Consider the following 15,393-nt stretch of genomic DNA (forward strand, 5'->3'; position numbering starts at 1 on the left):
TTTTATGAAACGTATAAAGATGTTTGCATCATTAATACAATTATTAATCTTTTTAATCCTACTTTAAATGATTAATTAAACAGATATAAATATAAACAATAAAATGTCTTTCTTTGTTTGTTATTACTGGAATTAACGGTCGCAGCTATTGCAGAAAAAATTTACATAACTCGCTTACGCGGGTTATGTATTTTTTCTGCAACAACTGCTTCCGTTAATTCCAGTAATAACAAACAAAGAAAGCATTTTATTGTTTAAATACAGTTCCGTTTCATTTGGCTCCATGCACACACTTGTCCAAGCTCTCTTCATAGCCCATAAATACCTTGCATTTTTTCTTTTTATATAATCTGTAATATTTTTTAAAGTATCGGTAAAGTTACTACTAATACTGTATGATATTAATAAGTTTCTCAAAGTCTAAAAAAAAAACGCCATTGCATTCTGTGTTTACTTGTTTTTTTTATCCGGGAAAATCATAGCAATACTTGACTGGTTTTGACATTTATAAATAATCTCCTCGGAATGCATCGGAAGTGTTCCAGATAGAGCTGTAAACAAAGTAATGGAGGGAAACATCTTCGCGTCTACGGAGACTGTTGAGTGTCCCTTGTGTTCGCAGAGTTTCCAGCCCTCGGTAATCAACAGACATGTGAACAATTGTTTAAACAGGAATGACAGCAATTCTTCAACAGGCAGCGCGAGTCAGGCTAAAAAACGAAAAAGCAGTGAAGGGCCAGGAACATCCCCTCAGAGTCAGAAATCTGCTTGGGGTAGCCTAAAACCACAAAAAGGAGCAACAGCAGGTCCTAGTACGAAGAAAGCAAAAACAAGTTCACCGAAGAAAGCTCAATCGAAGAAAAATCAAAATCATAATGATGCTCAACGTGACGATAATAGTCAGGATACCGAAAATACCCCATTTGTTGACAAGAAACAGTCTAACAACATTCCAGTTTTTGGCATGGTACCGAAAAATGAACATTCTGACAGTGTTAGTGGTTCTGTACCTCTTGCAGAAAAATTGCGACCACTTGTTTTAGATGACTTTGTAGGCCAAGAAAAGGCAGTTGGAAAGAAAAGTATGCTCAGAAGTTTGATGAAAAGTAATGATATTCCATCCATGATTTTATGGGGCCCTCCAGGTTGTGGAAAGGTAATAACATTCTGTTGCATTTACCTACACATTGCTAAGACAATGGCAATGCTGTGTGTGAAATTTACAGGTAAACTTGGGTATTCAACATAAGTTATGTTAACAACCTTGGATATGTAGATATGCATCCATCAAAAGTGCTGGCAGCATTCACTCAAAACCTCAGATGTTGACCAGAGAAAATTGTCATGAAAGTTCAGTCAAGGAAAATGGCGGCTTGTACGAGCGAAGAGATGATGTTGATATTGAAAACCACTTTAGACCTAATGTTTTGGTTAGGGGTAAAATGTATATTACGATTAGTTGAAGTCTAACATGAAGGAGGCGGATTGCTTATACCTAGTCCATTGTAAAGGAATTACCTGTTAGTCATCTTGTACTTTTTTTTGTAAACACTATAAACAACTTGAATTCACAAGGTACCACAGATACATGTACCGTAATACATAAATGTTTCATAGGTGAGGTAAATTCTACATAGTTTTTTGATAAACTACACAACTATTTCTAAACAACTTCTGAATAGTAATTTTCATAGTATGTACATGTATTAATGTTTCTGTAAAGTTTTATCAAATATATTGATGTACCAGGTATTAATTTCAAAGCAAACATGTCACTGATATAAATAATTTGTTGATTTAATTATGCACACTGAGACAGAAGACAAAAAAAAAAGTGCATAAAACACAACAGGATAAATACTCATACACTTTTGATTGGACCTGGAGAACGAACTTATTTCCTATTTATTAAATGATTATAAATTCATAGTAAACCCAAGGCTTATCATCGTCTCCAGCTACGGTTAAGAGACTACATATATCTCTCCTACCCTTGGCTCCTTGATCACAAATTGTCGTAATCTTGAATATTTAGGCTGTGATATCATGTTCAGCCAAGGACAAATTTTGTTTCTATCTCATGTGAAATCAACATTGACCTCAGCAGTAAACTAGAAAAATATGAAACTGCAATTGGGCATTGCACAATAATTTGAATACTCAATATGGGAAACATTTTTTCTCTATTGGGTCATAATTATGCATTTAAAATAAATTGCTAGATTCTCATTAGAATTTTTTTTAAAAATCGAGGCGGGCTGGCGGCTTTTATTTTATATTTTTTATTTTTTCAGTTTTGCAGATTTTTTATTGACCTGGTCAATCGGTGTAATTTTATCTACAATACCGAATAAAAGTCATTGTAAAGGTTCAATTATCTCTTACTTCACATCATCACCAATCTTTTTCAACCAATGACCCTTGTTTATAATATATACGCATGTATTACAGCAATTACCATCTTTTCAGCTGTCAAAATCATGTCGACTTTCGCGGGATTTAAAATGAAAGTAGAATGGTAGATGAATACCGATCCCAATCAGAATTAAGACGAAGAAAAACAGAAATAAAAAAATCGAAGCGGGGGTATAAAATTGAGGTGGACGGGGATGAGAATCTAGGAATATATTTATAATGGCCTAAAATTAAACTTAAAATGTTAAGGAGAATGGCCTTTGTTATTGTATTAAAGAAAATTGTGAAAAAAGGATTTGAATATCACAAGTACCTTGATTTATTTATATTTTTGCAGACAACATTAGCCAAGATTATTGCAAACAGCTGTAAAATAAAGGGGAAATACAAATTCACCACGATGTCAGCCACTTCAGCAGGGGTCAATGACGTCAAAGAAGCAGTCAAGGTCGCCAAAAATGACCAGAAAAACCTAGGAAGGAGAACAATTCTGTTTCTAGACGAGATTCACAGGTTTAATAAATTACAACAGGTAACTTCACCACTAAATTATTTATTGGTCCCATCAAGTTTCAGATACTGAGCTACAGATCTGCAGCTAGATGTATGTAAGATGCATAGTAAATGTACAATATTATAACTGAAAGATTCTTCTATTACACCTCATGATATCTGGCAGTGAAAAAACATTATCTCAATATCTGTGAACATAATTTAGATTGTACTTCAATTTGTTTAAAGGATGCCTTGTTGCCCCATGTTGAAGATGGAACCATAGTCCTCATTGGAGCCACAACAGAAAATCCATCCTTTCAAGTAAACAGTGCTCTCCTAAGTAGATGCAAGCTGATTGTACTTGAGAAACTGGAGGCTAGCCATATTGAGAAGATCTTAAAAAGAGCTTGTGACCACATCTCAGCTCAGATCTTCAAGAAAGATGAGGAAATTGAGGAAAATGATGAGTATGTTTTATACCTATATGTTCGACAAATATTATTTCTGTATAGATACATAGAATCTTTTTATCTGCTAATTTAAAGTTCTTATGTATTGAAAAAAAATTGAAATCAGAAAAAAAAAATATTAAAGTTATGTACTGTAGAATCACATATTTTTGAGGGGTCAAATTTTTGAGGTTTGAAGAAAAAATATTGGTTTGTGGGGATTTAATTTCGTGGCTGGAAAAAATGTGTAGTAGTAACTAGTAATGCATATCAAATTTTACAGTTCATGGTGGTCATGAATTCAAGGGTCTCTCCAGACCTTTAAATCCAGGAAAATGAACCCCCCACGAAAATTAGTGATTTCACAATATATTTATGTGTTTTTAAATTAAGATGTAATCTTTTCATTCGCTTTTGTGATATTAGGATGTTATTTGTTTTTTAGGGTTGCTGCATGGATAGAGAAGGATGCCATCAAAAGTCTTGCAAACTTGTGTGATGGTGATGCCAGGTGTGCCTTAAACAGCCTACAAATGTCCATACAGTCTCAGCAGACAGAACAGGGAGGCATGGTGGTGGTCACAGTAGACGACATCAGGGAGGTTCTGCAAAGGGCACATGTCCTGTATGATAGAGCAGGTAAATTTCACAAGGGAAGACATGTAAATATAGCTCATGTCCTCTATGATAGAGCAGGTACATGTCAGTCTGAGGATGGTCCTATAAAGGGCCTACATTCTCTATGACAGTATACAATTAAAGTATAACATTGAGGGAGTAAGCGAGATTCCCCAAAGCCAGGACCGTTTCCCGAAGCATGGCCGAGGCAAATAATCCATTGAGGGAAACTGGATTCTTTCTACATGTAACTCACTCAATGATACATATTTTTAAATGTTTAATTACCAGGGGTATACCAATATAAAAGTAAATTAAAAAAAAATAGAGGATTACAAATATTTTGGAATTAGCTTTCAGATTTTCATTAGTCCATTACATGTACATGTACCAATCCTAAAAAAAAAGGTAGAGGATCATGGACAACCATGAATTAGCTTTCGAAACAGGGATTAGCTCATTTGACTAATGCATGAGCAGTTTCACAGCGATTTTTAGGGAATTATTTAATTAACATTCTACGATCTAATTCATATTTGGGGAAAAACTAATAGAGGTACATGTTTAATAAGGCAAGAAAATCTCCTCAATGAGGTTCTGCAAAGTTCAAAAGTGCACCAAAAACTAGGGTTTAACAAGTTTTTCTTAGAAACTAAAGAAATTCCATATTACATGTAATGAAAAATGTGTAAAACTCATTAAAAAAAAAGGTTAACTTTGTATTTTATTGCCTTTTAACAATATCGCCATGCTGACGCATGACTATATTTTAGAAGGAACACATGCTATTTTAATGTAACTTTTATCTAGATGTAAGGTGCGGCAGTCCAAACAAATTAGTATTTTAGACAAACATTTCCTCAAAATAAATAAAGTACACTATTCAAAAATTTTAAGATATGCTAAAAATCCTTCAGTCTCAATTAAGTACGAGTTAAACATGTCTTTTCGCATGTACTTTTATACACAGTAAGGTGAAAAGGGCAGTATATGTTCATTGTGTGTTCTGAAATATTCTAAACGTAATACAGGCATCATACTGTACTTTCAGAGGACATTTTATTGTTACAAGATTAGTAGAAGGTTTATTTTACACAGTGAAAGGCACCAAAGTTAAGCTGATCAAATTGTCCTCATTTCCATCATGTATGTTCACTGGGGGTAAACATTGATTTGTTATACTAGACATAAAAGGTTTAGCTAACTTGACTAAGTAATTAAGTAAAACTCTCATTCCAAAAGCTGCACCCTTATATTTCTACCCTTCAGCAGGGCTTGTGCTGACTGGTCAGTTTTCTAGTTTGTTTAAATCTATGTGACAATAAATATTTTTACATTTAATTTGAATTCATATTATAGGCGATGAACACTATAACATAATATCAGCCCTGCACAAATCTATTCGGGGTTCGAGTGAGAGTGCTGCCCTCTATTGGCTGGCCAGGATGTTAGAGGGGGGCGAAGACCCACGGTACATTGCTAGGAGACTTATCAGGATTGCCAGTGAGGATATTGGTAAGATTTGCAACTAAGTTTGAGAAAAACATCTTCTTTCAAATAAAGTTTTGAAAAAAAAAATCATCTGTAGCATCAATGTTAAAACTTTCAGTACAAACATGTATAAAGCACAATTTTTTTCCCTTCTCAAAAGAGTTGAATGGGATATAGTGATCCAGTTGTGTTGGTTCATTAGTAAGGAGTAACACTGTAGCATTAGTTGATGAAATTGAAGTGATATAATTTGCATCAGGATCAGAAAACTCCATTGATTAATAGATAATTATGCTCTTTGCAAGGAGATGCTCCGTCTTCAGTGGCCTTTTTTACAAAATTTAGGTTGCTTATTGAGTGCATATGGATGTTCATATTTGCAGGTTTGAGTGATCCTCAGGCCCTGAATCAAGCAGTGTCAGCATACCAGGCCTGCCATTTTGTAGGAATGCCGGAGTGTGATGTAGGTGTTTCTTAAAGGAGAGTTAATCTCATATCAATATCTCTTAAAAATGAAACTCAGTTTATATTCTTCAAATGTGTAAATTTCATTTTACTTTTGAATATTTTGGTAAATAATCTTGAGTAGATGATAAAATGCCAATAATGTAGGGTCCTTGGAGTGAAAATTTCACGTAATTAGACAGAGTCATTTGGTTTTGAAACATGATAGGTGTCAATACTGAAGGCATCACTGGCCTTAAAGGGTTAAGAGGATAATAAATATGATTCAGGTGTTGTCATTTACTGAGAAAATATGAAGAATAAAGAATGAAAAATTGGATGTAAATGAAAGATTTGACTGCTAGAATTTAGTTTTTAGCTCACCTTGACGAAGTCGAGATGAGCCTATGCTATACCCCCGGCGTCGGCGTCGGTGTTGGTGTTGGCGTCGGCGTCCCGGTTAAAGTTTTAGGAGCAGGTCCATTCCCAAGTAACTGTAAGCCCTACCTGGACCAAACTAGCATGAATGATGCATCTAGGGATGGACATTTCCAGACTTGCTTCGGATGCTTGATCTGGCCTACATTTTCCAGATGAGTGACAAGGTTAAAGTTTTTGGAGCAGGTCCATTCCCAAGTAACTATAAGCCCTACCCGGACCAAACTTGCATGGATGATGCATATAGGGATGGACACAACCAGACTTGCTTCGAATGCTGGATCTGACCTACATTTTCCAAATGAGTGACCAGGTTAAAGTTTTTGGAGCAGGTCCATTCCCAAGTAACTATAAGCCCTACCTAGACCAAACTTACATGGATGATGCATCTAGGGATGGACACTACCAGACTTGCTTCGGATGCTGGATCTGACCTACAATTTCCAGATGAGTGACCAGATTAAAGTTTTTGGAGCTAGTCCATTCCCAAGTAACTATAAGCCCTATCCAGACCAAACTTTCTTGGTTGATGCATCTAGGGATGGACACTACCAGACTTGCTTCGGATGCTGGAACTGACCTACATTTTCCAGATTACTGACTAGGTTATTCCCAAGTTACTACAGTGTATAAGCCCTACGGGGACCAAACTTGCATGGATGATGCATCTAAGGATGGACAATGGAAACTTGCTTCGGATAGTGGATCTGACCTTCATTTTCCAAAGAAGTGCCAGGTTAAAATTTTTGGAACAGGTCATTCCCCAATGAACTTTAAGACTTATTTAAACAGAACTTGCTTGAATATTGTTGTCAGAATAAATACTAAGTTTTAAGAAAACATGATGTGAGATATGCATTACTTAAACTAATAACATTCGTCTAGGTAAGCTTTGTAATCTTTGATTACCTATGTTTGAGAATGTCGAAGTAGAATTTTAAGACAGTCCAATCTTGGACACAACTCTATTTTGATTGTTTACACTGAAAAATGAGAGGAAAAAGTTTGAATTTAATTAAGATTTATCCTATGTCGGGAACTCCTTGAAGATTTTTTATAGATTTAAGTATACAGTGTACAACTTAGTTTCATTCATAATTATACTTCTGAATCATATGCTCATGATTTATAATGCAATGGCTACTTGACTACAGTGAAATCGAACTTCAATAATTTTGTTTTTAACCCTATATTGTATCAATTTGTGGTTCTGTTGTATGAATTTAGCAGCTTTAAATTTGTTTCAGGTGAACTTGGCTCAGTGTGTGGTATATTTGGCCCGTGCCCCTAAGGAGGTAGAAGTGTACCAGGCATACAGTAAAGCCAAAAATTCAGTTGTCAACCACAAGGGGCCTTTGCCATCTGTACCTCTTCACTTAAGGAATGCCTCAAACAAAGTCCTCAAGTCATTAGGTGAGAGGATATATCACACATATAGGTGGACATAACTTTTAACCCCTTACATGGCATATACGCATTTCTACGCATCTGACTTGAAAAACGAGTATTGTGTGAAAAAACATAACTTCATTAAAACTGCAAATATCAGAATAAATCTTGCACCGTTGGAAAGAGAAAATAATAAAGATAAAATAGTACACAGAATTTTTTTATTGGATATACCAGTTTTTTGCTAGCTTGAGTTAAACTTTGCTCACTATTTGAGCAATTTTGCCATTATTGAAATCAATGCAGGGGTAACATGTAAAAATGCTAAATTCTGTATAACCTCCCAACCCCGTCCCATCCCCCCAAAATACTTAAAATTGGTTTGTAAAAAAAAAAAAAAAAAAAAAAAATGTACAACATGCCCATAATTTTCAACACAACAATAAATTATTTTTTTTTAGATATATATAACAAAGCAAAAAACCACAATGAAATTCATTCTTGAATAAATGGAAATTCCAGCATGATAATTGTGTATTTCATTGCCATGGCAACTGAAATTTTTTGATAATAATTTTCAGAAACTACACAATACATGCTTTCAGAATATATACATTGGTATACACAAAAATTACAATAAATACTAAAGAATGCATCGAAATCTTAATATCAATTTGTTAAGAAATGCTAAAAATCTTTGCCACGGAAGAGGTTAAACACTTAGTAAGGGCTGCATGTGTTTTAAACAAAAAAAATCGATACAATTTGATACATTTTTTATCATGCAATATGCAATATAGTAGATTCTTCAACAAGTCTATTTAAAAAATCTTATACATCATTTAATGTATAAATTTCTCAAAAAATGGAGTTTTATTACCCATTTTGAGGTTCTTGTCTCACTGTTATTACAAATTGCACTTCAAATTCAAACTTTGAATGACTGTAAAATCAACATGTCAAAAATGAAGTTCTTTATGTATTTTGTGATAATTGTTAAGATGTGCTATTTCCTATGAATCAATACTTTTGTAATTATTGATCAGTTTTAATTCAAAACTTGTATATGTATTTAATGATTGAAAATTCTGATTTTTTAAAAAAGATATATGAAAAACTGCCTGTCCAATAACCTACTGGATGTTAATTTTTCAATACATTACTTTCTTGAATATGTTTGATATATCGAAGTTTAATTGACCAGCAAATAAGTCTGTTCAAAACATGACTCTTCTTTAATGGCCAAAGATGCACAAGGATGGGGGGATGTCTTTTAATCATATATTTAAGAGGGCTGGGTTGTTGTGGCCATTATAAGACTATATTGATCTCCTTTAAAAGAAGAGCTCTCCACATGAAGATATATAAAAATGATAAAATTCTAAAACTAAAATGTATGAAATTTTTCTTTGCCAATTGATAGTTGAGAGCTTAAGATATCATATCAAAAAAATTAATTTATAGCTAATTGTTAATTTGTTGACATCCCCCATCCTCCTTAATTTGAAAATGTATTATGCCTTTTAAAATCTTCTTCACTACTCCTGGATAGAAAGAAAACTAATTGCATGGGTATGATGGAAAATGTGTTTTAAGGTTAAGCTCAAGCTGAGTTCAGTTGAGTTTTTCTGATTGTCCATCATCCTTTTGTGTTAAAACTTTTAACGTCTCAAGAACCTCTTCACTAATCAATTTTAACCAAAGCTGACACAAAGCATCCATGGGTAAAGGAGATTCTTGATTTTTAAAAGCCGCTCACATAGATTGCTTTACAAGGATCTGAAGAAACCCCATCCAGGGTCATCTCCTGGTGACCTTTCAATTATCCAATCAAACTTTTACTTCCAAGAATTTAGAAGTACGTACTTCGGAATACAGTTAGAGATGTGGAAATCTCAACAAAAAATCGTGATCTGGTTTCCGAAGCCTACCAAGAGAAACACCACTGTCTTTTCTGTACAAAGATATACTGTAAACCAACTTTTATTCGCGTGCGAGAAATTTTCGCGAACTTCGCGAGAGCCTCGTTAGCGCGAATATTTCTCGCCGCGAACCCGTCCTTTAAGTGTCATTTGTCTATAAATAAAAGATCCAAGAAGGCTTGATCGCGAAAATTAATCGTCGCGAACTAGTTTATCCTTGCTAAATCGCGAAATAAAGTCGTCGCGAATAAAAGTTGGTTTACAGTAATAAGTACTTGCCCTGGATTTTTAGCCATTTGTTTTGTACAAAAAGCTAAGAAAAATCCACGGTTACTTTCACTTCTACATTCGTTTTCCTGAATGTCTATTACATGTAAGTAGGATCTCTTTGATTGGTCAAAATTTTAATGAATATTTTTATTAGAAAGGTCAACAGGAGATGACCATCAATGGGATTTCTTCAGATCCCTGTTAGCAATTTTTATGTGAGCAGATTGTTAGGATCAGATTAAAAAAAATTATCTCAACAGAAATCCTATTTTCATCATAAAGTGCAAAACTGCAATAGAGAAAAGAGTATTTCCTGTCAAAGATTAAATAGAAAATGAGAAAAATATAATTATGATTATGTATATTTTAATGAATTTTTCATTTGTGGCAGAAATAATTATTTTTAAACTCTGTTTTTACGGTCATTATTTTTCAACCAATAAGCTTACATAAAAATATTACACCCAGCTCAAATTAAAGGATTTATTTTGGTAACAGTGTGTTATGTCCAATGCAATTGAATAAAGTTAAGGTTACAGTGTTCAAAAATATTTAAATAATGTTCTTGCAACAATTTTGAATAGAAAAGGAAGACTTACATGTGCATGAAAACAAATATTGTTTAAACAGTGATATCTGCTGATATTTAAACAAGTCAGAATGTGAAAATTATTGCTTGGTCATGACTTTCAGGAGGCAAAATGTTGTGATATTACATTTACATGTATATTATATACAATGAGGATGATTGAGTGACACTAGAGATAAAAATTATAAATGTCTTTTTGTATTGGACAGTAGATGGGCTTATAGGTGGTGTGCCCTTATGATGATAATGAAATTTTTTTTTTTAACTAAATGTGTTTGTTGGATATTGAGACCATGTATGACAACATACTGAAGTTTAAACTTTCTGAAATGCAAATCATATATGCTGGAACCCAAAGTAATTTTAATGAATTTTTCATTTGTGGCAGAAATAATGGAGTAAACTCTGATCACATTTTTTCAACCAATAAGCTTACATAAAAATATTACACCCAGCTCTGTAAAGGATTTATTTTGGTCTAGTGTGTTATGTCCAATGCAATTGAATAAAGTTTTCACATTTTCAAAAATATTTAAATAATGTTTTGCAACAATTTTGCCACAAAGTATCCTTACATGTGCATGAAAACAAATATTGTTTAAACAGTGATATGCCTGCTGATATTTAAACAAGTCAGGGAAAATTAATTGGAAATTAATGAAAATTTAGTGGTATTTTTTAAAAATATTATATACAAAAATCACTGTGCCAGGATAAAAATATAAATGTCTTTTTGTATTGGAAGCATCTTATAGGTAGTGTAGATGATCAAGAAATTTTTTTTTTAAGTAAATGTGTTTGTTGGATAGAGACCATGTATGACAACATACCGAAGTTTAAAGTTTTAAATGAAATATATATGCTGGAAAATTCTTTAAAAATCTTCTTCTCAAGAATAACAAAGCCATGATTGGTCATATTTATATGGAAGCATCTTTGGATAGTGTAGTTCAAGTTTGTTGAAATCATGACCCCCGGAGGTCAAAGGGCGGGGCCACAATGGATTACCAAAGTTTTACATAGAAATATATAGGAAAATTCTTTAAATATCTACCCTTTCAAAGTTTAGCTAAGCCATAATTCATTTTTTTAAAATGGCCATTCCCAAGGTAGTGTAGATTCAAGTTTGTTCCAATTAAATCATGTCACCATGGGTAGGGCGGGGCCAAAATGAAAGCCTAGCACCAAAATTTTACATAAAAGATATAGGAAAATTCTTGAAAAATCTTCTTCTCAAGAAATACAAAGCCATGATTGGTCATATTTATATGGAAGCATCCTCAGATAGTGTAGATTCAAGTTTGTTCAAATCATGACCCCGGGGGGTAGGGCGAGACCACAATGGCCGACCAAAGTTTTACATAGAAATCTATTGGAAAATTCTTGAAAAATCTTCTTCTCAAGAATAACAAAGCCATGATTGGTCATATTTATATGGAAGCATCCTCAGATAGTGTAGATTCAAGTTTGTTCAAATCATGACCCCCAGGGGTAGGGCAGGGCCACAATGGCCGACCAAAGTTTTACATAGAAATATATAGAAAAATTCTTTAAAAATCATCTTCTCAAGAATAGTAAAGCCATAATTGGTCATGGGACTTCTTTTGGATTAAAACTTTTCAATAATAAACCAATTTTCTACTCTTTCTTAGCCACAGTGCTCAGGTGAGCGATGTGGCCCATGGGCCTCTTGTGTAAGAGATACAGTGAAATTTAAATGCCCTAGCTTCACCTGTTCAAAAGTTATTGCTAGGGTTAAAGTTTTTTTGAAAGTAAGTCAAACTCCAAGGTCAAAGGGTCAAAGTTGTTGGTTCTGTCACAAGGATTACATGTGTTAAGTATAGAAATGTTTGAAAGTCCTATAGCTAGCCCTACCCGTTTCAAAGTTGTGGCCAAGGTTAACGTTTTTTTTAAAATAGGCCATCCTCCAAGTTCGATCTCAAAAATGTTGAAGTTAGTATCCAATTAAAGGTCTTGTCACAAAGAAAACATGGGTGAAATATGAAAGTCCTAGCACCAACTGTTAAAAAGTTATGGAAAAGTAAAAGTTCCGTATCTTTAGGTCACCTGAGTAAACTCAGGAATTGCTATCTGTTTTTGTCCGTCGTCGTCCATTGTGTGTTAACATTTGAACATTTTCAACTTCTTCTCTGAAACCACTGTACCAATTTCAACCGAATTTCGCATATAGCATCTAATCTATGGGTGAAGGGGAACAAAAATTTTGAATTTTATGGTCCCTGCCCACCTGGGTTCTGGGGGGTGGGGCTAAAACCTTTAAAATTAGTGCAATCTTAAAAAATCTTCTTCTTTACTCCTGGACATCAAGCAGTCAAACTGTTGGTATGATTGTAATCAACATTGAGTCCTCTACCAAAATTTTGAAATTTATGGTCCCAGGGTCAGGGGTTCTAGTGCTAGGGTGGGGCTAAGTAGATTATATAGTAAAAATGCATTATTTCTTTGAAATTCTTCTTTTCTGCTCCTGGGCATTAAATTAACTAACCAAGTGCATAGTTAAGTTGAAAATGACTGTCTTTTCCAAAATTGTGAATTTCATGGCCCCAGGGTCAGAGGTGCTAGGGCACGGCTATATATTCGATTATATTGTAAAAATGCATAAATTCTTTGAAATTCCTGTTTTCTGCTCCTAGGCATTAAATAAAATAACCAAGTGCATAGCTAAGTTGAAAATGACTGCCTCTTCCAAAATTATGAATCTCATGGCCCCAGGGTCAGGGGTTCTAGTGACAGGGTGGGGCTATATAGATTATATAGTGAAAATGCATAAATTCTTTGAAATTCTTCTCTGTTCATGGGAATTAAATAAACTGACCAATTGTATAGTAATGTTGAATAAGGCTGCCTCTTCCAAAATTGTGAATTTCATGGCCCCTGGGTTGGGGGTTCTGGAGTATTAAGGTGGGCTCTATTGATTATACAGTGAAAATGCATAAATTCTTTAAAAATCTTCTTCTCTGCACCTGGTTTTTAGACCAATGAACTATGTACATAGTTATGAGGAGGTAGGATGCCTCTTTGAGATTTATGAATTTTAGGGCCCCTGGGTCAGAAGTTCAGAACTTATAATGTTAGGGTGGGTCTCTAATGTTTATGTAGTGAAAATGCATGAATTCTTTGAAAGTCTTTCTTTTGCTCCTGGGTATATGCCAATGATCTTAGTACATATTTATAACTAAGAAAGCTGCCTGTTTCAAAATGATTGCCTTCCGGGCCCTCTGGGACAGAGGTACATGTACTTGGAGGTGGGAGGGGGGTACATATTTTGAAAATAATTTAATGCTTTGAAATATGCACTTTGGTATTAATCAACCACGTGATGAAATAAAATTTATAAAATTTCCAAAATGTTGAAAGATGTGGCCCCATGGTCAGTGGTTCCTGTGGGACGGGGTGCACAACTGATAAAGTGGAAATGCATTTTCTCTTTTGTTACTCTGATCTGCCTCTGGGTATTAAGTAACCAAAGTAAGCATGCTAAGTGTATAGTTATGATAAGCAATGGTGCCTCTTTCAAAATTGTGAATTTCATGGCCTCTGGTTTAAAACATGATATGTTACATGATACTCAGATGACCTGTAAGGCCCATGTGTTTTTAAAAAGTGTTTCAAACTTCGAGATCAAAAGGTTAAATTTAGTTGTACAAAAAGAAAGGTCTTGTCCCAAGGAATATACATGTACATGTACTTGTGAAATATGAAAGTCTAGCCCCACCCAGGCAAAGGTTATGAACAAAGTTTTTGCAGACAAACAGACAGATAGATGAACAAACAGGGCAAAAACTATTTACCCCCGAATCTTCGATTTCTGCGGCATAAAAACAATTACATGTATAATATGAACCTTTTTTTTCCCTTAGGATATGGCAAAGGATACAAGTACAATCCAAATTACGAAGGTCCAGTGGAACAGGAATACTTCCCTCCGGAACTTAAAGGCACTGACTTTTTCTCATAAAATTCCCGAAATTATGTGCACTTTCATAGAATAAAAATATTTGTGGTCTGAGGGATTTTTGTACTATTTGGGATATATTGTATTAAAAATCATTGTTATTGATGGTTTGTTAAAACTTTCTTAGTTACATGTATTCAATAAAACACATGTGGTCTTGATTTTTTTTTCAGCTTTGATTTTTGTATATTAACTTTGACAAGAAATCTGGATCATGCACTAATAGTGCAATTTTATTATGCCCTGTAATCAAATTATTTAAAGTGAAAAGTTGGATTTTACCATTTGTTATATCTTAAAATTTTATCTTTCAGATTATATTTTGACGGGAATAATGTTTATTTAGGTCATCCGTATGTTTCCTGTACATGTACATATCATGTTTTACCAATCTCTTTATCTAAAAAGGTTATAATTATACCCCACGCAACAAGTTGCGTGAGGTATAATGTTTTTGACACGTCCGTCCGGCGGTCAGTCAGTCCTGTTTTTTGTCAGCGCAACTCCCTTTAAACCGCTGCACAGAATTTCATCAAACTTGGCATATATTGAGGACACAATATGTAAATGTGCATGTTATTCCCAGGAAAAATTTTTCCGATTCCTTTGAATATTATTTTTTCTAAAATCGCTGCACAGAATTTCATCAAACTTTGCAGATATTTTTTGTAGATGTGCATATAAGAGGGATTCCTTTATTTTTTCCGGAAATTTCCACACTTTTTAACTTAGATTTTTGGCCATACCTTGAATATAGAAATGGACAGATTGTCAGCACATCTCCTCTTAAACCCTCTGCACAGAATTTCATCAAACTTTGTAGATATTTAGGATATAATGTGTAGATGTGCATATTACCAGGAAATTCCGATTCCTTTAATTTTCCGGGAATTTCCA

At 34.1% G+C, this 15,393-nt stretch overlaps 1 protein-coding gene across 1 annotated transcript; it reads left to right on the forward strand.

Moving 5' to 3' along the window:
- The first annotated feature begins 517 nt into the window (after positions 1-517).
- Positions 518-14,657, forward strand: LOC134246281 (ATPase WRNIP1-like). Its single transcript, XM_062728609.1, has 8 exons — positions 518-1,156; positions 2,753-2,947; positions 3,157-3,377; positions 3,805-3,998; positions 5,337-5,492; positions 5,852-5,931; positions 7,598-7,763; positions 14,402-14,657. Exons 1-8 carry the CDS (start codon positions 566-568, stop codon positions 14,497-14,499), a joined length of 1,701 nt encoding a protein of 566 aa, XP_062584593.1. The 5' UTR covers positions 518-565; the 3' UTR covers positions 14,500-14,657.
- Positions 14,658-15,393: the final 736 nt, after the last annotated feature.

Source organism: Saccostrea cucullata, unplaced genomic scaffold (genome assembly GCF_032062105.1).
Source record: "Saccostrea cucullata isolate Sc308-1 unplaced genomic scaffold, CSIRO_AGI_Scuc_v1 ctg9329, whole genome shotgun sequence".
In the NCBI taxonomy this organism is placed as follows: domain Eukaryota; kingdom Metazoa; phylum Mollusca; class Bivalvia; order Ostreida; family Ostreidae; genus Saccostrea; species Saccostrea cuccullata.